General features: G+C 42.8%; 1 protein-coding gene across 1 annotated transcript in view; it reads right to left on the bottom strand.

Annotated features, from left to right (window-relative positions):
* Positions 1 to 1,457: 1,457 nt before the first annotated feature.
* LOC137378261 (zinc finger protein 335-like) overlaps positions 1,458 to 26,017 on the bottom strand; it is a 158,847-nt gene continuing 134,287 nt past the window's right edge. Inside the window, exons 40-42 of the mRNA XM_068048502.1 lie at positions 7,121 to 7,195; positions 5,427 to 5,529; positions 1,458 to 3,221 (exon numbers count right to left, since the gene is read on the bottom strand). Coding sequence (XP_067904603.1) covers positions 3,082 to 3,221; positions 5,427 to 5,529; positions 7,121 to 7,195 — 318 coding nt within the window. The 3' untranslated portion in view covers positions 1,458 to 3,081. The remainder of the gene's footprint in view (positions 3,222 to 5,426; positions 5,530 to 7,120; positions 7,196 to 26,017) is intronic.

Here is a 26,017-nt window from a genome sequence, read left to right as displayed (position 1 = left end):
CAGTTCAGTGCGAGAGCAGGAAGTGGCACCGATACAGTCATCAGTGAAAGGGTGATGGAGAGGGCCCGAGTAGGACTAGAAGAAGGAATGTTCCACATATCCCATGAAAAGGCAAGCATAGCTAGGACCCATGCGGGTACCCATAGCAACATCTTTTATTTGGAGGAAGTGAATGAAGTTGAAGTTGTTCAATGTGAGAACAAGTTCAGCCAGGCGGAGAAGGGTGGTAGTGGATGGGGACAGTTTGGGCCTCCGTTCTAGAGGGATTGAACGTCCATGGTGAATAGGAGTCGGTGAGGGCGGGGAACTGGAAACCTTCCTTTTTGTTCTTCTCCGACACCCCACCCTCGCATTCACTTGCTCAAAACCTATTGCATTTCTAACCTTTGCTAGTTCTGATGAAAGGTCATCAACCTGAAATGTTAACTCTGCTTTTCTCTCCACAGATGCTGCCTGACCTGCTGAGTATTTCAAGCATTATCGGTTTGTGTTTTAGGTTGCTCTAGATATTTAAGGCAAGTTGGCAGAGATTATTTTCCACATCCATTGCAATTTTGATCAAAAAGGCAAAGAAAAACTGCCTTTTTATACATAAAACATTATTAATCATTTTTTTAAGAAGTAAATTTGTTTAGTTGTTTGACTGCCCTTTTAGGAACCGATTAACATTAATTCTAACTCCTTTCAAAAAGCCATGTCTCAAAATAGTGGACTCTAATTATTGGCATGTTTAGTCTGTTAGCACAATTATTACTTAATATTTTCTATTAGAGCGAATTCTACAATAAACCAGTTGAAATAAATTCAATTAACTAGTCCCACCACTTTGCATAGTGATTGTATAACTACATTCATCATTGACAGGGACCACAAACATAAACATGAGGGGGAGGGGAGGAAGAGAATAAGAGTAGCGCACAGAACAGATACTGGACTGAGACCAGAGCCAGACCAGTTCACAATGAGTTCAGTTGTAAGGTAGCACTGGCACTGCTAGCACAGAAACAGTATTCCCCTGTACAGTTGATGAATTTCCGAGCTATGGGAGCTGCAGCTGTCTCATAACCATAAACGATTGGGAGGTTGAGAAGCCCCCAGCTGGTTCAATGGACCAGAGAATTTTTTAAATGAGACTTCATACTTAGACTGGAGATGTACTGCACTAGATGAAAAGCCCATGTGGAATTAAGACTATCTAATTGAACAATTCCCCCCTTCACCATGCTTATGAGTGAGATTAGGAACCATTATTGCACAACTGCTTTTATAACTATATACATAAAACTGCTTCACATCAATGCATAAACACAGTGGAAATGTGTGGAAACACTTCCTAGAAAAATAAAAGTGAGAGTGCCTGATTACAAAATGAGTGCAATGTATTGAAGAGAATAAGGTCTTAGTAAATAAACATTAAGCACAATTGACAAAGACAGCAAAAGTAGGATCCACTGTAGTTGAGGTAATAAGAGTCAACTGTAATCATTTCGGCCAGTTTGTAAGCAAAATATCTCATCCTACATAATAAATTATTGTATGTACATTACTGTATATACAGTTTAGTTTTGCAGTATTAGCAGGATGTGTCCATGGGAAAACAATGTAAATATTGACTAATGGAAGGGTGTATTGGTGGATTATTGACTCCAGCATTAGGATAGTAATCAAGGGTTTGGTATAACAAAAGATTGAATGTGGTGAACATTATTGAACACTGATGCTTATTTATGCAACCCAGGAAGCGCTAATTAGATAATCCTGAAGATATCAACCAATATTGGTTTTACTACTCTTCGATTCATTTTGGATTCACCTGTATGGTACAAGCTATGGCTCATATTTCAGCAAGTGAAAATTCTTCTGCATTCAATCCAACCCAGGAGAAGAAAAAAGTGGCTCGGCCCATATTACAAAGCTGCAATACACAAGCTTCCTTGTGCTTTATTACCCCTATTCTCAACAGGCCAATCATCTAAATGTCAAGAGACTGTGAAAAGACTCCCTATATACTTTGCACTGTTAGAGGTTTCCAAGTAGGTTTCATTACTAAAGCCAAGTTTTTTTTTTACTGTTAATCACTACAAAAGAGACCAGAGTTAATGGCCCAGTTGATGCGCTGATGAAATCAACCAGCTCAGCAGAGAACTGGGTTTGAATCTGAACGTTTCCTGGTGCTAATGGTTAAGTTTCACACTGGACAGTACACTTACACACCAATCCATTAGGGGGCATGGCAGAAGGGGAAGGTAGGAGAGGGAGAATTCCTTCAAACATTTGAAACTTGATTTCAATGTGCACCAAGGCAAATTTTTCAGAAGGGGAATTTCACCTCCCAGAAAAAATGTTATTACAGACCCTGTCACGTGATCCAATATAATTTTAGGTTCCCCGCAAATAAAACATAAAGAAGACAAAATAGCAAGAACAGTTTCTGTTCTTTCATCTTGAAAACAAATATCCACATCACAATGGCAACTTTTTTTTTAAATTCAATATCTGCTATATATTAAAATGGAAAACAAGAGGCAATGATAAATAAGGCAATGATCTAGCAACTAAATTCCTTAACTAGATTATTGCCTTGTAACTCACCTGCAGGAATTCAATAATCTATACATAATATTTTTGTATATATTCTATATACACACATAAATATAAGTCATGTATAGATTTGTGTACAGAACATTTCTCAAAAGCTGAAACCTTGTTATTTTACATTTAGGTTCATCAGCCCACATTAAATATTGTGCTAAACCTTTTAATAACCAAGAAAAAGGTGATTTGCAATTGGGGCTATGTGAGGATTCAGTACCAGTTTACTGATTTGCAGATCGGTCAATAATTGGATTGAAGTCCTGTTGACAAAGTTGGGGAGAGGGTATAACAAAATGTACAAATAGGCTTTTCTTCTGTTCCTTGCATGCAAGTATCAAGGGTAATCTAACGAACAAACCAAAAACATGAGGCAGGGAAAGGGGATCAGTCATTTGTCTGTCTCTTGGTTTCATTATCCCCCTTTCTCTTGCTAAAAATCGAAAAGTGCTTAAGTCTTCATCATCTCCTGCTGCCAACTGCATTGTTTTAGTCTTCAGAGTACGCAATGACCTCAGCATGAGCCATCTCGTACTGGATTGCCTGTTGCTGAAGCTGCTGTATTTGTTCTTCTGTAGCCTCAGTTGTGTAGATCCCTTGGACCTGAGCAATGGCAGCATCTGCTACAGCTGTGGAGGAAGAGGAAACAGAAGCTTTCCTGTGGTTTTTGTTTTATAAAAACAACTTTCAGTACAGTCAACAAACTTTGAAAAGAGCTAATTCAGAGTTGATCTTCACCTGACACATGAAACTGCTTTTCTCTTTCAACTGCTGTGCAAATCTGCTCTTATTTTATTATACTTTTAAAAACGAGTATTCCGAAGGTCAAGATAACCTACTCCTTATAATTAAAAGGGTAAAAATTCTGAAGGAATATAGTTTGGACTGAAGCCCTATGGAAATATTATTTTAATAAATAATCCATTAGTTGGTGCAATTCAGAGTGGGTTACTATTAGTAATTCAGTTGTTCTCCTTAAGGGGAACAAGTTTAATTTAAGAAATTGTATAGGCTATTTATTTATACATCCTATGAGCTCAGAGGTATCAATCTATACATTTCAATAAAAGACTGAGTATGAATCATCAACAGCTTAAAAAGAACCTGTGAAGAAATGTTGCTAACTTCAGCATTTTCCCTCATGTTTTTGAGAGGGATAGAACAAGGTAGCATCATAGAAAGTATCACAGAAACAGAGAATCACAGAATTGTTACAGCATAGAAGGAGACCCTTCAGCCTATCATGTCTGCACTGGCTCTTGGAGTGAGCAATTTACTATGTGCCATTTTCCGTCTTTTCCCCATAACCCTTTTCAGGTAACTATCCAATTCCCTTTTGAAATAGAAGCTGTAAAGGGGTAAAATAAAATAGCCGAGAAAATGAGAAATAAAGAGAGCTTACATTTATATCGTGACTTTCATTATCTAAAGCGCGTTACAGGCAATTAAGTACTTTTGAAATGTCACTGTTATAATGCAGGAAAAACGTAGCAGCTAACTTTGCACAGCAAGGTCACACAAGCAATGAGATCAATAACTAAATAATCTGTTTTTATTGATGCTGATTGAGGGATAAATATTGGCCAAGACACCATGAGTATTCTCCTGCTCTTCTTTGAATAGTGCCGTAGAATCTTTTACATCTACTTGAGAGGGCAGACGGAGCTTCAATTTAACAACTCGTCTAAGATACAGCACTTCTGACAGTGCAGCACTCCCTCAGTGCTTCACTGAAGCATCAGCCTAGATTAGGTGGATTAAGTCCTGGAGTGGATGCATTGAGGAATACAGAAACTGTCCAAAAGTTTGATAGAGTTGTACTAATGCACACTATTCCATGGTCAGACTCATTTAGCTATTTTATTGATGGTGCCAAATTTAGAAAGGATTGGCAAAATGGGTGCACGGACGAAGGGTTTTAAATACCGGGGGATACAAGTTAAATGTCAGAGTTAGGAGTAAAAACAGAACATTTTTCAGGTAGTTTATTTTTAGTATTAATCAACAAAATGAATTCATTGAATAGGCTATGAGGGAAGGCCAGTGACGCAGATAGTGAAAGGTTATAGAGACAATTAGAGTGGTTTCTGGAGGAAAAAGGAATTGAGATCTATCAAAGAATGGTTAGATAAAGATGCAAGTCTTAAGGATGAGTATAAGAAATAGAGAGTGTCAGTGGTATTCAGTCATCAACTGGACATATTGTGAAAAGCAGAAAGATTTTGATGGTATGATGCCACATAAAATCTTTTGACAAGTAACGTCTTGATTTTAAAATTCTCATCCTCGTTTTCAAATCCCTCCACGGCCTTGCCCCTCCCTACTTCTGCAATCTCCTCCAGCCCCACAACCTGCCAAGATATCTGCGCTCCTCTAATTCTAGCCTCTTGAGCAACCCTGATTTTAATCACTACACCACTGGTGGCTGAAACTTCAGTTGCCTAAGCCCTAAGCTCTGGAATTCCCTTCCTACACCGCTCCACCTCACCTTCCTCCTTTAAGACACTCCTTAAAACTCTACCTCTTTGACCAAACTTTTGGTCATCTGATCCAATGTCTCCTTTCATATTTAGTTTTATATTGCTCCTGTAAAGCGCCTTGCGATATTTAATTACATTAAAAGGTGCTATATTTTTATAAGTAGTTGCTGCTGTTACTGACCAACCATGAAGTTATTGAAATTGCAAGAAAACAGATCCATCAGTAGCCAGTTGAGGATATTCTTAAATCAGCTGCTTCGTAACAATGGGAACAAACATTGTGAACAGGTTCGGTTTTGAATACTCACAACTACCTTTGCTTCACATCAGGACTAGAGCCCAGTAGTTGCCTACCTGTCACTGCGGAGCGTGCAGCAGCCTCTAGCTCGGCTTGTGTCACTATCTGCTGGTCACTGATTGGCACATATTGGATCTGTCCATCATGGCTCACGGCGATCTTAGTAAAGTAATATCAACAGATTGAAAGCAACAAATATGTACTACAGCACACTGCAGAAAAGTCTAATATCTGAAGAGAATGGTTATTACAATACTGAAACATGTAAGATGAAATATTCAATGGAGATGGGGACAGTGGCAACTTTATTTTTTTTTATTTTAGAGATACAGCCCACCGAGTCTGTGCCGACCATCAACCACCCATTTATACTAATCCTATACTAATTCCACATCCCCACCAGTCCCTATATTTCCCTACAACCTACCTATCCTAGGGGTAATTTATAATGACCAATTTACCTATCAACCTGCAAGTCTTTGGCATGTGGGAGGAAACCGGAGCACCCGGAGGAAACCCACGCAGACACAGGGAGAACTTGCAAACTCCACACAGGCAGTACCCGGAATTGAACCCGGGTCGCTGGAGCTGTGAGGATGCGGTGCTAACCACTGCGCCACCCTTCATTTTACAGTTCATTTAATAGATTTTGTAGATTTGAAAATCAAAACTGCAAATGAAGGGAATTGTATGCCATAAAATGCAGCCTATATTATGGAATATGTACTCAGTATTTTCACCAAATTGCCATTTTTACGACAGCTTTATTGGGGCTGGGAACATTTGTAAATGAAAATATAGATGACTACGACCAAATTGGAAAGCAACAATATAATTGCAATCCTGATTTGAGTGTCATGGGCTGAGTTAAATTAAGCAGGGTTGGGCCAAGAAATCTTTTTAAAATTAATCAAGTACTTTATTAAGCAAGTAATCAAGTAATCAAACCACCCTCTCCCCCCCCCCCCACCCCCTTAAAAAAAGGATCATTCAGATAGTACCTTGAAATCAAAAAATTTAGTGTCTTTAATGATGATAGCTCAAACATGATGAAATAACTCAACGGGTAGCTGCGAGACTGCCAAGATTTTGTTTGCAAGCATGCTAGGCTACATGCATCGATCCCATACTAACAGTGCCTTCCAAGTATCTCTCTTTGTCAGAGAAGGGAGTTATTCACAACCACCTACTCAAATTTGTACCCATGGTACAGCCCTGACCAGCAGTGTGCCAAAAGACTGTGGACATTAAGTGGATATGACTTAAGTTGCACTGTGCTCACCATCACTCCTCACACATCTGGATAGTCCAAAGACGCGAGCTAGAAGCTTTAGGATACTAGCTCCATTCAAAGCCCTTTCTAGTTTAGCAGCAGTTGAGGTGTTATAACCTTAGCTATGGAGGGAGAAATATCAGGGTTCCCATTCCTGATCACTATCCAGTAGGGCTGTCAATTAATCAGTTAACTTCAGAGATTAACGCGTTAATTTTTTGGGGGGAGATTAGTGTTTTTAACACGTGTTAAACCACAGAGGTTATGCTGGATGAGTTGTCCCAGTAACTGGGGTAATTGGCTGTGATCATTGCTTAGTGAGCCAGAGATATACTGCTCTGTACCGACAGCAGGGAATGCATTTGCTTGCTACCAAGAGTGACAACCAGTCAAAACAAATCCCAAATTTTACTATCTATTTATTTTTAGAAGCTTTATTTCTAAATGTAGCTACATCTCACTAGAGAAGAACTGTACCTGTTGTCCCTCTAAGACCTGGTGTATCTGTGGATCTGATTCATATTGTATGTGGTGGATTTGACCATCCTGGACCTGTGGAAGTCATCAGTAAATTAATAAAATACAATATCAGTTGGAAACAATAAAACATTAACAAACTTGCATTTATATAGCACCCTTAACTTAGCACAGCATCCTAAGACACTTCACAGGAGCATCATCAAACAATATTTGACACTGTCAGGCAAACCCCCACCTGCCGAGACTGCGGCACACAGGATTTCGTCACACGAACATTAAAACTTAAAATTGCAAGCCCCTGACTGGAAAGACATTTGCATAGTAACCCAGTGTTAGAACAATGGGAACCCAGTCGTTACTTGCCCAATACACAGAAGTGGTCAAACCAGTTTTAGTCATATGACTGACTGACTATTGGAGGTTTTGAATTTGAACTTCTAACAGAGGATTGGAAATCAGAAAAGCCATGTGCTCCCAGTTGGAACAGAACCTCCTCTCCAGTCCTGCCTGCCTCCATCTCTTTCCCACGGAACTGAATCTTGTGAAAACACGTGAACCTCAAAGAGAGAAAAGTCTCCTATGTGAACAATGTTGAAGAAGAACACTGACCCCCAACGAACAGCAAGACTACCTACAATCAAGTGAGCTTGAAGCACAGTAAACAAGAAACTCTTCTGATATTGCCTCAAACATATCTCTACTATAATTTCTTCTCTTTTCTATCCTTATTTGCATGTGTGTATCTCGTGTGCATGCTAGCTGAGCACGTCGTATATCTGTAGGCATTAACCGTATTAGAGTTCAAGTTAAAGGTTTAATAAAATTTCATCTTTCTTCTTTAAACCTCAGAAAACCTGTGTGAATTGGTTTCTTTGTCTTATAATTGGAAAGCTGTGAACAAGGATTCACAAAAGGGGGAGCTCAAAACACTGTTTAAAAATAAAAACCCTGTTACATTAAGATCAGGTGAAGACAGCAACAAACCCCTTGACACCTTTCTCACCTGGTTGCAACACTGAGCCACATAAGGAGACATTTGGACAAGTGGCTAAAAGCTTCATCAAAGAGGTAGGTTTTAAGGAGCGTCTTAAAAGAGAGAAGTGTAGAGAGGAGGATGGGTTTAGGGAGGGAATTTCAGAACTTAGGGCCTCAACAGCTGAAGAGACAGCTACCAATCATGATACGATTAAAATCGGAGATGTGAAAGAAACCAGAATTGGAAGAGTGCAGCGATCTCAGTTTGGGGGCCGGGGTGGGGCGGTGGGAGGGGAATGGAGTGGGTGGCTCATGAAATATGATCGACTGAATTTAGAAATATAAGTGGGACGTTTAATTTTACAACATAGCTTATAATTGAATAAATAAAATGCTGTAGATCATAGAATGGTTCAGCACAGAAGGAGGGCATTCAGCCCATCGTGACTTTGCCAGCTCTCTACAAGAGGAACTCATCTAGTCCCACTCCGTACCTGTAGCCCCCAAAATATTTTCTCTTCAGATAATTATCCAGTTCTCCTTTGAAGGCCTCGAATCAATCTGCCTCCACCAGACTCTCACGCAGCACATTCAGATCTTAATCACTCACTGCATAAAAAAAGCTTTTCGTGTCGCTGTTTTTTCTTTTGTCAATCACCTTAAATCGATGTCCTCTGGTTCTGGATCCTTCTGTCAATGGGAACAGTTTCTCCCTTTCTATGCTGTGCAGATCTCTCATGATTTTGAACACATGTCAAATCTCATCAAATTTTCGCATCTCCAAGGAGAACAGCCCCAGCTTCTCCAACCTATCCACATAACTGAAGTACCTCATCCCTGGAACCATTCTTGTGAATCTTTTCTGCACCCTCTCCAATGCCTTAACATCTTTTTGAATGTGTGGTGCCCAGAACTGGACACAATACTCCAGTTGAGGCCAAATCAGTGTTTTATACAGGTATATCATAACTTCCTTCTTTTTGTATTCTATGCCCTATTTTAACCACTTTCTCAACCTGCCCTGCAACCTTCAACGATTTGTGCACATATACCCACCCCCAGGTCCCTCTGCTCCTACACCCCCTTTAGAATTGTACCCTTTATATGGCTTCTTCTCATTCTTCCTACCAAAATGAATCACTTCACACTTTTCTGCATTAAATTTCATCTGCCTCTTGAAGTTTATCACTATCCTCCTCACAGTTCACAATAATTCCAAGTTTTGTGTCATCCACAAATATTAAAATTATGCCCCATACATCCAATTCTAGGTCATTTATATAAAGAAAAGCAGTGGTCCCAACACCGACCCTTGGAGAACCCCATGATATGCCTTCCTCCAGTCTGAAAAAAAACTATTCACCACTACTCTCCATTTGCTGTCACTCAGCCAATTTCGTATCCATGCTGCTAATGTCCTGTTTATTCCAATGGGGTCTAACTTTGCTGACAAGCCCATTATGTGGCACTTCATTTAATGCCTTTTTTTGCCAGGATTTCAGCTGTCTGCAATGAAATTGGCCTAACCATCAGCCTCAAGAAAATGAACATCATGGGACAGGACGTCAGAAATGCTCCATCCATCAATATCGGCGACCACACTCTGGAAGTGGTTCAAGAGTTCACCTACCTAGGCTCAACTATCACCAGTAACCTGTCTCTCGATGCAGAAATCAACAAGCGCATGGGAAAGGCATCCGCTGCTATGTCCAGATTGGCCAAGAGGGTGTGGGAAAATGGTGCACTAACACGGAACACAAAAGTCCGAATGTTTCAAGCCTGTGACCTCAGTACCTTGCTCTATGGCAGCAAGGCCTGGACAACGTACGTCTGCCAAGAGCAATGTCTCAACTCATTCCACCTTCGCTGCCTCCGAAGAATCCTTGGCATCAGGTGACAGGACCTCATCTCCAACGCAGAAGTCCTCGAGGTGGCCAACATCCCCAGCATATACACCCTACTGAGCCAGCGACATGGACCACAAGTCGTGGGAGTCAGTCGCCAATGATTGCCAGAGCTGGTGGACAGCCATAAAGGCGGGGCTAAAGAGTGGCAAGTCAAAGGGACTTAGGAGTTGGCAGGAAAAAAGATAGAAGTGCAAGGGGAGAGCCAACTGTGAAACAGCCCCGACAACTAATTTTATCTGCAGCGCCTGTGGAAGCGTCTGTCACTCTCGAATTGGCCTTTATAGCCACTCCAGGTGCTGCTCCACAAACCACTGACCACCTCTAGGCCCTTACCCATCGTCTCTCGAGACATGGAGGCCAAAGAAGCAGAATTTTGGAAATCCATTTACACCACATCAACCTCATTACTCTCAACAACCCTCTAAGTTACCTCATCAAAAAAACTCAAGCAAGTTAGTTAAACCCAATTTGTCCTTTGTGCTGGATTTCCTTTATTAATCCACATTTGTCCAAGTGACTATTAATTTTGCCAGAATTATCATTTCTAAAAGCTTGCCCACCACTGAGGTTAAACTGACTAGCCTGTTGTTGCTGGAGTGATCCTTGCACCCTTTTTTGAACAAGGGTGTAACATTTGCAACTCTCCAGTCCTCTGGCACCGCACCTGTATCTAAGGAGGATTGGAAGATTATGACCAGTGCCTCTGCAATTTCCACTCTTTAAGTATCCTTGGATGCATCTCATTGAGTCATAGAGTCAGAGTCATAGAGTTTTACAGCACAGAAACAGGGCCTTCGGCCTGCACTGACCATCATGCATCCGTCCAAACTAATCCCATTTTCCCGCACTTGGCCCGTGGCATTGTATGCTATGGCATTTCAAGTACTCATCTAAATACTTCTTAAATGTTGTGAGTGTTTCTGCCTCTACCACCCCTTCAGGCAGTGTGTTCCAGATTCCAACCACCCTGTGGGTGAAAAATATTTTCCTCAACTCCTCTAAACCTCCTGCCCCTTACCTTAATTCTATGCCCCCTGGTTATTGACCTTCCTACCTATCCTATCAATGCCCTGGTGTCTTATCAACTTTAACTGCAGCCAGTTTATTTAATACTTCCTCTTTATCAATTTTTAGCCCATTCATATCACAACTACCCAGTCTTTCACTATGACTTGGGCAGCATCTTCTTCCTTGATAAAGATAGATGCAAAGTACTCATTTAGTACCTCAGCCATGCCCTCTACCTCCATGCATAAATTCCCTTTACAATCCCAAATCGGCCCCACTCCTTTTACCACTCTTTTACTATTTATGTGCCAATAGAAGGCTTTTAGATTCCCTTTTATGTTAGCCACAAGTCTCTTCTCATACTCTTTCTTTGCTTCTCTTATTTGTCTTTTCACTTCCCTTCTGAACCTGCTATATTCAGCCTGGTTCTCAATTGTATTATCCATCTGTCATATGCACCCGTATTCTGCTTCATCTTACTCTGCATCTCTTCCGTCAGCCAGGGATCTCTGGATCCGTTTGCCCTCCTTTCCCCCTTATGGGAATGTACCTTGGCCATACCTGAGCTATCTCCTCTTTAAAAGCAGCCCATTGTTCAGTTAAAGTGCCTTCCAATCTTTGATTCCAATTGACTCGTGCCAGATCTGTTCTCACTCCATTGAAGTTAGTAGTCCCCCAATTAATTATCTTTACTCTGGATTGTTCCTTGTCCTTTTCCATAGCTAACCTAAGCTTTATGATGTTATGGTCACCGTCCCCTAAATGTTCCCGTACTGTCACTTGATTCACTTGACCCACCTCATTCCCAAGAACCAGATCCAGAAATGCCTCCTTCTTCGTTGGACTGGAAACTAATGGTCGAAAATTCTCCTGACCATACTCTAGAAACTCTAGCCCCTCTTTACCCTTTACACTATTACTATTCCAGTCTAGATTAGGATAATTAAAGTCCCCTCATTATAACTGCTCTATAACTCTTGCACCTCTCTGTAATTTCCTTGCAAATTTGTTCCTCTATATCCTTCCCACTAGCTGGTGGCCAATAGAATACCCCCAGCAACGTAATGGTATCTCTATTGTTCCTTAGCTCTAACCAAATAGATTCTGTTCTTGACCCCTCTAGGACATCTCTCTCGCCAGCACTGCAATGTTCTCCTTAATCAATACAGCTACCCTTCCTCCTTCCCTTCCCTCCCTATTTTAAACACTGGAGTTGCTTGAGCTCACACTGATGGGTAGAAAATGTCTTCTGTCTGTAGAGATCCTACATGAAATTAGTCTCAATCCAATTCTTGGTGAGTATACAGTATAAAATTGCCCCAATTTACCATTTCATTCAGACAGGCAAAAATTTGACTCATAGGAAATGGAAGATTGTCACAATAATGCAGTTTGTGATGCCCTTCTGGGGTTAGGGCTGAGGCACATTGTTGGGATAGAATGGAAGCAGGCTTATTCTGCATCAAACTGCACTATCCCTGGCTGACGAGCACCTGACTCCAATACTTCAGTGCTCAAAAACCAAAAAACATTCCATTGTCCAGCACTTACATCCCTCACCATGGTGTGCACAAAATAAAATCAAAATTATTTTTAAAAATAAATAATTCCAAGCAGTGCATTTGAGCACCACTACACAGGACTACAGAGCTGTGGAATGCACATCTGCACTGCAGTTCTCCATCTGACAAGTTTCCAATGTTGGCCAAGGTATCAGATGAGGATGGCAAACAGGTGAGATACTGAAAATGGAAAAGGAACTGAAGCAAGACCACGTCATCCCCAGGCTACTCCCAAATCTACGGACAGCTGACTCAAGATGCAAGACACAATACTTCTTCACACCCCCCCCCCCCCCCCGCCAACATCAACAAAGTTACATACATGGAGCACCCCTCGTATACATAAAAGAGACTTCGTCAAGTGTTTAATGAGGTCACGAACAAAGAGGAGAAAAGGGGTGTTGGTGGGAGGGGGAGAGGGGTTGAAAGTTTTCCTGAAGAAAAGGGTCTGTAGGAGCTTTTCCAAGGCAGGGAGAGAGATGTTGAAGGTGCGGTACATGAGGGGGCAGATGGTGGTGCTAAACACGCAGACACACACACATCTGTAAAGGAAGAAGAAAAAGTTGAATTTATATAAAGCTTTTCACAACCTCTGTGTGCTTCACAGCCAGTGAATTACTTTTGAAGCGTAGCCATTGTTATTTTGTAGGCAATGTGGCAACTGATTTGCACACAGCAAGGTCCCAACAGTAACTGACATTAAAGATCAGTTAATCAGTGTCTTTTTTGTGACGTTAATTGAGGAATAATTGCTGGTCTGGACATGGGGCAAATGCCCTGCACTACTTCCAATAACACCATGGATTCTTTTATGTCCTTCTGAACAGTCAGATAGGGTCTTAGTTTAATACTGCATCTGAAACATGTCAACTTTAACAACAGAGCACTCCCTCAGTACCACAGTGAAACAGCATCTTAGATTATAAGCGTCATGAGTTTTTTTTGTGTTGAGGTATGTGGATTCCAGTTCCTTGAAGATCTCTCGAAGGTTTATTAGCAGCTAAACTAGTATATACAATACAGAACAAACTGTATACAGAACCTTTGTCCAGGGTGTTACAGTGCAGAGACACAATGGCTTCTAGTCACATGACTACATCCTGGTACTTAACTCATTAGCATACTGAGTTCTGAAAGGGACCTCACTCTTAAAGCAATCATACAACATCCCCTTTCTTTCCAAAGAGAAGTCTCGTACTCTACAAGTAAAAACACAAAATTGGATATCAAAATTAGTTATACAGGGATAGAGCTTATAAAATTTACAAATATAAAGATGTAAATTTCACAATTCCTGAGTGCAGAAGCTTAAGAGTCCATATATCGTTTCAGTGGTTTGACAACTCTTCCAGATCTGCTTATGGTAGAACCTTCTGGGAATGTAGATTTCACCCTTGTCTGTTCCCGGCTAACAGACGTGTTGTCAATGTGTTGGCTGGTGTTCTATTGTTCCATCACACCCTCATCATCAGAGTGTGTTCTTTCGAGTCCACTGTACGCAATTGGAGTATTGCAAACTTCTCTTAATTGGCTTTGGTTCCTCTTCAACACTGCTCTGTTATATGTTGTAACCTCATAAGACCCAGGCTCACTACTTTGGATACCTCTGCGGGTAACCATGTTCTCATTGCTGGGTGTATGACCCTGACTTGTTGTCCTACATGTAGTTGAGGTAGTTCCACCCCTGCATGTTGGTCATGCACCATCTTCATTCTCCCTTGTTTTTCAAGCAGTGTCTCCTGCATCTCAGAGAATTTGGACAGATGATGATTTGGCAGAATCATTCTCACTTGTCTGCCAAACATGATCTCTGCTGGTGACGGTAAGCCCATATTCACAGCCCTACACTTCCGGATAAGCTATTTAACTGTGAGAATCATTCGCTCAGCAAGACCATTAGATCGAAGGTAATGTGGTGAGGACGTCACATGGTTTACTCCCACTTGGCACACATATCCCTGAAAGGTCTGCCTGTACACTGTGGCCCATTGTCAGAACTAATTTCTTTAGGGGCACCGAACAGACCAAATATGGAACTCAATGGGTTGAATTTTACAGACTCCCGATGTCGGGGGTCGTGGTGGGAAGGGGCCAGAAAATGCCTTTGGGAGAGGGCCATGCACCCAGACGCCGGGAAGGCCCGGCCCTATATTACCAGCAGCAGCGAGGCCTTGTGGCGCCCACCCCCCCCACCGCCACGCGGGGAAAGGACCTCTATTTAAATAAATTAAAATCAATGAATTAATTATATTTCCGCTCCCGCCGTCTGTCTTTATGCCGCTGGCTGGCACTCCTGCGTCTTCGGATCCCCGTCCGGGGAAACAAGGTGGAAGACTGGTGGAGTAGGTAAGTTTCTCAGTGCGGGGTCGGGGGTGGGGGGCAACAGGGTCAAAGAAACGTCATTGGTGTAGGGGGATGGTGGGAAGGGTTTGAACTTAAACTTTATGCACTTTGAGGGGCGGGGGAAGGTTAGATGGTCAAGGTAAGTGGGAGGGGCGGAGAAGAGAGGGCAAGTAATTAATTTTATGGTTATTAGGGGAGTGGGAGAGGGGCAATGTGAATTTATTTATTTTTTTTATTGACTGTTTCTTTAAATATTTAAATTGAACAGTACGGCTCAAAGCCCTTTAAAAAATGGCGTTAGCCCCTGCGCACAGGCACAGGCCATTGCCAGGGACAGCAGCCTGCTCATCTGGGGGGGGGGGGGGGGTGGTGGGTGGACACAGCAGCTCGCCACGCTTAATATTGTGGCAGCTCCACGACGTGTGGCCCATGCGAGTGGGCTGCCATTGTTTTTGCCCGCCACCAATTTCGGCGGCGGGAGTATGAATTTCAGCCCACTGTGTCTGTGACAACTGTGCTTGAAGTGTCTACCTGTCTGACAATTGGAATATTTGGAGCAATAATCAGTGACTAATTAGCTCCATTCACGGTAAATAGATCAGTGGCGATTTTGGACCAAGGGACTGACAGAATCTCTTAAGGGTGTAGAGGTTCTTTAAGTTGTTGTGGTTGGTGGCTCTGGCATTCTTCACACATCGTCACTAACTTTTCAAAGTCACCATTGATCCCTGGCCAATAAACAGTGTCTTGTGTTAGTCGCCTCGTTCACTCTATACCCATATGGCCTTCGTGAAGTTGTGACAAGATGCCCTGTCGGAGAGCTTTGGGCACAATCACTTGTTTTTCTTTGAAGGTGACCCCTCTCGAAATACTGAGTTCATCTCCATAAGGCCAAACGTATCTGAGGGTGTCAGGCACCTCTTTTATTGTATCAGACCATCCTTCCATCATGACTCTCCACAGTGCCTTCAGTTGTGGGTTGTTTATGATTGCAGTTGGTCACATTTATGTTGACCAAAATTTTGAGCACATCTTCCACCTCGATGTCCATGCTGTCTACTTGTAGATCCAGTGGGACGACTTCATTCTTGTTCGGAATTGGCAATCTGCTCAACATATGAGGTGACCATTTTGGTACTCAGTTTGTAACAGACATCGAAGTCGTACCCCTGTACTTTGACTAAAAGTCGCTGTTGTCACGGTGATGCACTTGTCAATGGTTTGCGCCAGATCATCTCCAGATCAGTTTCCACAGTGAACTGCTTACCGTACAGGTAGGTGTGGAACCTTGTGATCCCAAACACCAGAGCAAGTGTTTCACACTCTATGTTTGAGTAATTAGATTGTGTGAAGGATAAAGTTTCGGCTCCGCACGCAATTGGTTTGCCATCCTGCAGGATGCATGCTCCTAGCCCGGTGAGCCGTCGACTTCCAGGATTGTCTTCCTCCTTGGATCATAGTTCTGCAGGGTTCAGGTTTCTGCTGACGATGCTTGTTTGAGAGACTCAAACATATGTTGATGGTCCTCCTGCCATACATATGGTACGTCTTTCTTTAAGAGCTCTCTGTGATGATGCTTTGTCAGAAAAATTTGGAATGTATGGTGCCAAGAAGTTGAAAAATCCAAGCCACCTCTGTAGATCTTCTTTGTCTTGTGAAGTAGGCATATGCCTTACATCTTTGATTTTGCCTGGGTCAGGACAGGTTCAGATGCAGCAAAAGACATTGATCTGACTTACATTCATCTGGCACTTCTTGCTGTTAACAACGAGCCCTTCGCAACGAGCTACCGCCATCAGTGAGTGAAGATTTCAATCATGCTCTTCTTTGGTTTTGCCCATTACCGCAATATCATCAGCAATGCACAGACATCCAGGCACGTTTTCTACAATTCTGTCCATATGCTGCTGAAACAGATCTTGACTGACAGATAATCCGAAGGGTAGTCTCTGGAAGCAGTATCTTCCAAATGGTGCCGACGGTGGTGACTTCCCGACATTCCTTAGCTAGATGACCAATATCCATGTTTAGCATCTAACTTGAAGAATCTGGCTCCTGTGAACTTGGGATTCAATTCCTCTAGTGTTGGAATCTTGTGGGGGCATCTCTTAAGGGAGAGGATTATATGCCTCAGATCTAGACATACCCTGATTGCTTAATCCTTCTTTAGTACGTGATGATGCACGAAATGGATGATGCCATTGCGTTCCATGTCATCCAACTCATACGAACATATGAATTAGGAGCAGAAGTAGGCCATGCAGCCCTTCGAGCCTGCTCCACCATTCAATAAGACCATGGCTGATCTGTTTGTGCCTCGAATTCCACACGCTCATCTATCTCCGATAACCTGTTTCCCTTGCCCAACAAGCAACTATCTACCTCAGCCTTAAAAATATTCAATAACCCTGCCTCCACCACCTTCTCAGGGCGAGAGTTCCAAAGTCGCACAACCCTCAGAGAATAAAATTCTCCTCATCTCTGTCCTACAAGGGCGACCCCTAATTTTAAACTGTGCTCCCTAGTTTTGGACTGACCCACAGGAGGAACCTTGTCAAGACCATTCAGAATCTTATATATTTCAATCAAGTCTCCCCTCACTCTTCTAAACTCCAGTGAAAACAAGCCCAGTCTGTCCAACCATTCCTTAGAAGACAACCTGCTCATTCCAGGTATCAGTCTAGTAAAGCTCCTCTGAACCACCTTGAACACATTTACATCCTTCCTTAAATGAGAGCAAAACTGCCCACAGCATTCGAGATGCGATCTCACCAATGCCCTGTATAACCGAAGCATAACATCCTTACATTTATTTTCAATTCCTCTTGTAACAAAGGATAGCATTCCATTAGCCTTCTTTATTACTTGTTGTACCTGCTTACTAACTTTTTGTGACTCATGCACTAGAACACCTAGATCCCTCTGCACCCTGGAATTCTGCAGTAGTTCTCCGTGTAAGTAATACTCTGCTTTTTTTTATTCTTCCTGCCAAAGTGAACAACTTCACATTTTCCCACATTATGCTCCATCTGCCAGATTTTCGCCTACTCACTCAACCTCCTTATGTCCTCTTCACAACATACTTTCCTACCTATTTTTGTGTCATCTGCAAATTTAGCTACCATGCCATCACTCCCCTCATCTAAGTCATTGATATAAATTGTAAAAAGTTGAGGCCCCAGCACAGACCCCTGTGGAACTCCACTCATCACATCCTGCCAAACAGAAAAGGTCCCATTTATGCAAACTCTGTTTTCTGCCAGCCAGCCAATCTTCTATCCATGCTAATATGTTACCCACTACACCATGAGCTCCTACTTTGTGCAATACCATTTTATGTAGCACCTTGTCAAATACCTTCTGGAAATTCAAGTACGGTACGTCAACGGGCTCCCCTTTATCCACAGCGCATGTTACCCCTTCAAAAGAATTCCAATAAATTGGTTAAACATGATTTCCCTTTCACAAAATCATGCTGACTATTCCCAATTGTGCCCGAGAACCTCCTTGATCGATTCTAACACCTTCCCCACCAAAGACATCAAGCTAACTGGCCTGTTTTCTGCCTCCCCGCCCCTTCTTGAATAGAGGGGTTATATTTGCTACTTTCCAGTCTGATGGAACCTTTCTAGAATTTAGCGAATTTTGAAAAATGAACACCAATGCATCTACTACCTCATTAGCCACCTCTTTTAAGACCCTAGGATGAAGTTATCAGGACCTGGGGACTTGTCAGCCCGCAGCTCCATCAGTTTTCTCAGTACCGCTTCCCTGGTGATTGTAATTTCACCAAATTCCTCTCTTCCTTCCACCTCTTGGTTTACAGCCGTTACTGGAATGTTTTTTGTATCCTCTACAGTGAAGACAGAAGCAAAATATTTGTTCATTTCATCTGCCATTTTCTTATTATCTACTATTAACTCCCCATTCTCACTCTCTGGAGGACCAACACTCACTTTACTTACTCTTTTCCATTTTAAATACCTGTAGAAACTCTTGCTATCTGTTTTTATATTTCTGGTTAACTTCCTCTCATACTCTCATTTCTTTCTCCTGATTAACCTTTAAGTCATTTTCTGCCATTCTTTATATTCTGATCAATCATCTGACCTGCCATTCATCTTTGTGCAATTATATTCCTTTTCCTAAAGTTTGATGCTTTTCTGAACTTCTTTAGTTAACCACAGATAGTGGGTCCTCACCTTAGAATTTTTCTTTATAGTAGGAATATACTTATTCTGAGTATTCTGAAATATTCCCTTAAATGCCTGCTACTGCTTCTCTATTGATCAATCTCCTAGCCTAGTAACCCAGTTCACTTCAGCAAGCTCAGCTTTCATGCCCACATAATTGCCCTTATTTATGTTTAAAACACTGGACCCACTGTTCTCTCTTTCAAATTGGATGTAAAATTCAATCATATTATGGTCGCTGCTGCCTAAAGGTGCCTTTACTCTGAGGTCATTAATTAATCCAGTCACATTGCACAACACCAAGTCTAATATAACCTGCTCTCTGGTTGGTTCCAGAATGAGCTGCTCTAAGAAACTATCTCAAAAGCATTCTATGAACTCCTCATCCAGGCTACTATTACCGTACCTTTTTCACAAGCACCCAATATTTCTTCTTGTATACTTCGTCCTACATTGTGGTTATGGTTAGGGAGCCTGTAGACCACTCCCACTGGTGACTTCTTTCCCCTACCATTCCTTATCTCCAACCAAATTGATTCTACATCCTGATCTCCTGAACCAAGGTCATCTCTAACTATTGCATCAATGCAATCCTTGATTAACAGTGCTCCCCTCCACCTTTACCTAGCTTCCTATTTTTCTTGAATGTCATAGAACTCTCAATATTCAGGACCGAATCCTGGTCATCCTGCAGCCACGTCTCCGTAATGCCTATCAGATCATATTTATTTACTTCAATGTGCGCTATCAGTTCATCTAGTTATGAATGCTATGTGCATTCAGATAAGAGCCTTTAGTTTTGTCTTTTTGTTATCTTTGTAACATCCAGTCTTGACTATTGGTGCAGTCTTAGGTTTTTTCTCTCTGTCCCTTACTGCCATTCTCTGACCATTTCCCATATTACTATCCTGCTCTCTTGCCTTGACTCTACCCCTCGATTTCCTACATCTACACAAGCCTGATTCCTCACTCTCAACCCCCACCCCCTGTTTATTTGAAAGCCGTCTCTACTTCCCTAGTTATATGGTTTGCTAGAGCACTGATCCCAGCACAGTTCAGGTGCAGACTATCCAAATGGTACAGCCCCCACTTTCCCCAGTACTGGTGCCAGTCCCCCACGAACCGAAACCCACCTCTCCCACACCAGTCTTTGAGTCACATATTCATTTCACTAATCTTATGTTCCTCTGCCAATTGGCACGTGGCTCAGGTAATAATCCAGAGATTATTACCCTTGAGGTTCTGCTCTTCAGTTTGGTGCCTAGCTCTTCATACTGTCTAAGCAGAACCTCTTTCCTAGTCCTACCTACGTCGTTGGTACCTACCTAAACCATGACAACTGCATTCTCCCCTCCCTTTCCAAATTCCTGTCTAACCCTGAGCAGATGTCCCAAACCCCGGCACCAAGTTGGCAGCACAGCCTTCTGGACATTCACTCTCGGGCTGCACACAACAGTGTCAATCCCCCTCACTATACTATCCTCTAATCCCATTACATTCCTTTTTGTCCCCCCACTTGAATGGCTTCCTGTACCACAGCACCATGGCCAGTCTGCTTATCCACCTTGCAGACCTCGCTTTTGTCTACACAGGTTGAGAGCACCTCAAACCTGTTTGACAATTGCAAAGTCTGAGGCTCCTCCACTACTGTCTGCTCGGTCCCTTTACCTGCCCCACTCAGTCAAATCCCCTTGTCCCTCACAGCTGGCCAAAACAAATGACCCTGTACTAAGAGGTGTGACCGTCTTCCGGAACAAAGTGTCCAGGTATTTCTCTTCCTCCCTTATGTTGCGCAGTGTTTGCAGTTCGGCTTCCAGATCAACAATCCTGATCCGGAATTTCTCTTGTTTAAGCTTTTCTTGTATGTGCACGCTGCACTTTCTGGGAGGATCGACTGATGGAATTGCATCTTCTCCAAAGTGCAGTACGGCATCACCTTTGAAATCTCCTATGACGTCAAAACTGTCCAGGTACATTTGTTCTAAATCCTGGACTGACTCAATGTGGGTATCCTTGGTCTCTTCTGCTTCAATGGGTACCTTAGTGATCTCGTGGATAGTCATGATGTTGAGGTGCTTACATGCTGGTAGTCCTGCCACTGCTGGTCCTTGTGTCCACCAGGTTACATATTTGTGGTTTCCATGCCAACTTGCCATAGTGTGCCACTGCAAGGGATGGGTGACCCATTGTTTGCAGTTAACTTTGCAGTTGTTGGTTGTATCATTAATTTTCAATGGCACCGGTACATATCCTTCAGGATTCGGACTGGTAGGATATTTGCACCAGCTCCCAGGTCAATCTTAGTCCTAAGCATGTGTTTGCCAACTTTCTTTGGGCACATGATGTCAATAGTAGCAAAAGCTTCCAGTTGTTTGACTTCATCAACACAATGTGTCACGTTCACAATGTGAAACGCCTGCTCGTCTTCTGACTGAGAATTGCTCCAGAGTCTTGTCTCAGGTCTATTTCGCTGTGGACTGTTTCAGCTTGCGTCAATGCAGGTCTCTGGTGCTCTCCTTGCTGCTGTTGCTATGTTGCTCTGCCTGTCTTCTGTTTGTTTCTGTCCTACTGTGACTTCTGGCTGCGTCTTTGGAGATTTTTTGCACAGGCGGGCCCTCTTGCAATGCACACCTTGCACAGATCTTGAAATGCAGGACAACTTTGTGGTGAGTAGGACAAACCACACTTACCGCACAGCTTGTTGTTTGCTTTTTGTGACCTGGTTACCGTGCCGATACTATCGGTTGCGCCAAGTGTTTGCAGATGCTGTTGTCCAGCTACAATCGCTTCTTATTTCCTGCCATCTTCTAGCAATGACCTTTATTTTTCCTCCAGAGGTCATTCTGAAACGCTTCAATAGGTGTTGAGACAAATCACCAGCTCCATTATTCGCTCCAACAGCTCAGTTTCTGAAAAATCGCCTTCATTGCCCTTACTACTACATCTACTGACGAATTGATCGACTGATTCCTGTGGCTGTTGCCTGTCGGACATAAATTCTAGGCGATGAGTTTTAATATTCACTCTTACCCGAAGCTGATCTTCAACCACTTTCCAAATCTTTGTGGGATCTCTCTGGGCCTCTTCAAGTAAGCCAGATGTATGGGGCTGAATTTTTAAAGTTTACTTACGATCTCGTCAGCGAGATTTCAGAACGGCGCGGCGCCTGCATGAGATGGACGCCGCACAGCCACCACGATATTTGGCACGGCGGCTCATTTACATAGAGGGGTGGACTACCCTTCCCCCATGACATTGAGGAGGTGGTGTCTCTGTCCCCGGCAACAGCATCTGGCGCCACCGTGCAGGCGCCATTTTTAAAGGGCTTCAAGCCCTTACTAGTCATTTAAATTTAAGTAAATTGCAAGTTGCAGTTAAATTTAAAAATTCAATGAAAGACCGAAGCCCTTCTCCCACCCCCACAACGACCAAACAATTTATTTATTTTCCTTCCCCCTAAAAAAGCCTTTTTACCGATCCCGAACTTCCCACCCAAACTTCAATATCTTTGACCTTCAATCCCTTCCCACCATCCTCTCAACCAATAGTAAGAGTTTTCCCCGCTCCCCCCCATCCTGAAAATATCACTCTTGCCCACCACCCACCCCACCTCCCCACCAGTGTTCCGTCTCAATCTGAAGACGCGGGAGTTCTGGCAGCCAGCCAGCCGGAATATCGGCATGGGACAGCCATTGTGAACAGGTAAGTGTTTATTCATCTTATTTGAATTCATTAACATATTTTAATTAGGTTCCCGTTGCCAAGCTGTGGGGGTGCTGTCATGAGGCCTGGCCGCTGCTGGGAATATGGGGCAGGGCCTTCCCGGCGTTGAGGCCTGTGGCAGGCCTCTTCCGGAGATATTTTCCAGGCCCCCCCACCGCCACGTCCCACAGTAAAATTCAGCCCACTATTTTGTATAACCCCTCATTTCCAACTGCTATCAGTATTTTCACAGCCTGCTTCTCTGGTTCTGCAACCTTGACATCAAGGCAGCATTTGACCGAGTATGGCATCAAGGAACCCTAGCAAAACTGAAGTCAATGGGAATCAGGTGGAAAACTCTCTGCTGGTTGGAGTCATACCTAGCGCAAAGATGGTTGTGATTGTTGGAGGTCAATCATCTCAGCTCCAGGACAGCACTGCAGGAGTTCCTCAGGGTAGTGTCCTAGGCCCAACCATCTTCAGCTGCTTCATCAATGACCTTCCTTCAATCATAAGGTCAGAAGTGGGGATGTTCGCTGACAATTGCACAATGTTCAGCACCATCTGTGACTCCTCAGATACTGAAGCAGTCCGTGCAGAAATGCTGCAAGACTTGGACAATATCCAGGCTTGGGCTGATAAGTGGCAAGTAACATTCACGCCACACAAGTGCAGACAATGACCATCTCCAAGAGAGAATCTAACCATCTCCCCTTGACATTTAATGGCATTACCATTGCTGAATCCCACACTAACCACATCCTAGGGGCTACCATTGACCAGAAACTGAACTGGACTAGCCATATAAATACCATGGCTACAAGAGCAGGTCAGAGGCTAGGAATCCTGAGGCAAGTAACTCACTTACTGACTCTCCAAAGCCTGTCCACCATCCACAAGGCACAAGTCAGGAGTGTGATGGTATACTCTCCACTTGCCTGGATGGGTGCAGCTCCAACAACACTCAAGAAGCTCGACACCATCCAGGACAAAGCAGCCCGCTTGATTGGCACCCCATTTACAAACATTCACTCCCTCCACCACCGACGCTCAGTGGCAGCAGTGTGTACCATCTACAAGATGCACTGCAACAACGCACCAAGGCTCCTTAGACAGCACCTTCCAAACCCGCGACCTCTACCAACTAGAAGGACAAGGGCAGCAAATGCATGGGAACACCACCACCTGCAAGTTCCCCTCCAAGTCACACACCATCCTGACTTGGAAATATATCGCCATTCCTTCACTGTCGCTGGGTCAAAATCCTGGAACTCCCTTCCTAACAGCACTGTGGGTGTACCTACCTCCCATGGACTGAAGCGGTTCAAGAAGGCAGTTCACCACCACCTTCTCAAGGGCAATTAGGAATGGGCAATAAATGCTGGCCTAGCCAGCGAAGCTGACATCCCATGAATGAATTTTTTAAAAATGCTTGGGCTATGAAGCATAAGTGGATTCTTCGTTTAAAATGTTTAAACTCAGATCGGATATCAATGGCCTTCCAGTTCATGCTGGGAATTTTGATTTCCATCCTTCTGCCATTCTTTTGCTTTCTGCTCTATATTTAACTTTGTTCAGCTGTGTGTGCACCTTCAGCACGGCACTTATTATGAATTTTCTATTTGTGGCTTGAAACTGGTTTTAAAATTTGTTCTATTAATTCTGCATTGCTCCCTCTTTAAGAAATTCTTTTTACCAGGCTAGCTGCTTTGACGGAGTGTAACAGGTGCTTGACAGTGTTCTGTTTTTTTTTCTCTTTCAACACTTTGCTTGTATGTTTACACAGTCGTTCGATTGGAAAACGCGTGAACTGCCTATTTGCTTTTTTTGTGGCTAGAGTTTATTTATCTTCTTCACACCTGACCGGTTTAACAATTTTTTTCAGCTTGATTGCTTTAATGGAGACTCTGCTGTGTTGGGGGTTTCCCATGATTTTTTTCCCCCCCACTATCAGACTTTTTAACCAGTTCGCACGCTTGTCAGGGTTTTCCCTTTTTTCGCTTGCTCACATGGAGCCTTTAGAAAATTAATTTTTAAAAATTCTTCAAAGTTTTTTTTAAAAACTGGGATTTCTCAATCATCGGCGCAATGACTCACCTGATCGCTTGCTTTTCAGCCACGCTTTCATTCTATGGAGCTTTTTTATCCATTCATGGGATGTGGGCGTCGCTGACTAGGCCAGCATTTATTGCCCATCCCTAATTGCCCTCGAGAAGGTGATGGTGAGCTGTCTTCTTGAACCGCTGCAATCCATGTGAGGTAGGTACACCCACAGTGCTGTTAGGAAGGGAGTTCCAGGATTTTGACCCAGCGACAGTGAAGGAACGGCGATCTAGTTCCAAGTCAGGATGGCGTGATGGCAATTTTCTCAGACTTCTAAGGTACATGGCTTTAGAGTCAGAGAGTCACTCTTTTCAGGTATTGGTTTTAAAGTTTCTTCACTTGTTTGCTGTTTTACCCATGGTTTTCAAGCTTATATCTTGTTTTTCCACCAACGCTGTCACCATGTCACGCGTTTCTTTGTGTTATCTTAAGTAACACAATCAGGTACATGGATTCCAGTTCCTTGAAGAGCTCTGGAAGGTTTATTAGCAGCTAAACTGGTATATACAATACAGAAAAAACTATATACAGAACCTTTGTCCAGGGTGTTACAGTGCAGAGAGACGGTGGCTTCTAGTCACATGACTACAATTACAAGAGTTTCCATTTTTTGTTAAAACTTGAGAATCTATATTTTAAAAACTGAAAAAGATTCCATCGATGCTTGAATTTTGAAGAAGCTGAACTTCGGGTGTTTTTCATAAAAGGAAGATCAATAAAAGGTTGACCAGTAAACAAATTTTACTGGAAAGCATCTGTTTGCAAATAACCCAGCAGGCGGTTTGTTCTTGTGACTCTGAAAAGGATGTTTATTTGGGGACTGACACACCAAGATTTATGGTTGTCCTACGACTTGCCTGTGGAAAGGTTTTAGTTTCAGTTTGAACTGTTAAAAAAAACCAGTGGTTTTTTGGCTAAGAACAGAAGGAAGTTTGCTTCCTGATCTGCCAGGAGAACAGAAGAAAATCCAGACAGCTAATATCTTTCTCTCTTTGAAGAATCCCTGCTTCTTTAAAGCAAATCCTGTGTGAAGTGTTTTTCCTGTTGCCTCCTGTATTTGAAGAAATTCTGATTGTTTGCAGAAACCTTGCATCTTCGAAG

The sequence above is a fragment of the Heterodontus francisci genome, chromosome 16 (genome assembly GCF_036365525.1).
Source record: "Heterodontus francisci isolate sHetFra1 chromosome 16, sHetFra1.hap1, whole genome shotgun sequence".
NCBI classification, from domain to species: domain Eukaryota; kingdom Metazoa; phylum Chordata; class Chondrichthyes; order Heterodontiformes; family Heterodontidae; genus Heterodontus; species Heterodontus francisci.
The sequence above is the reverse complement of the archived record's forward strand: the minus strand, read 5'-3'. Positions and strand labels throughout refer to the sequence as shown.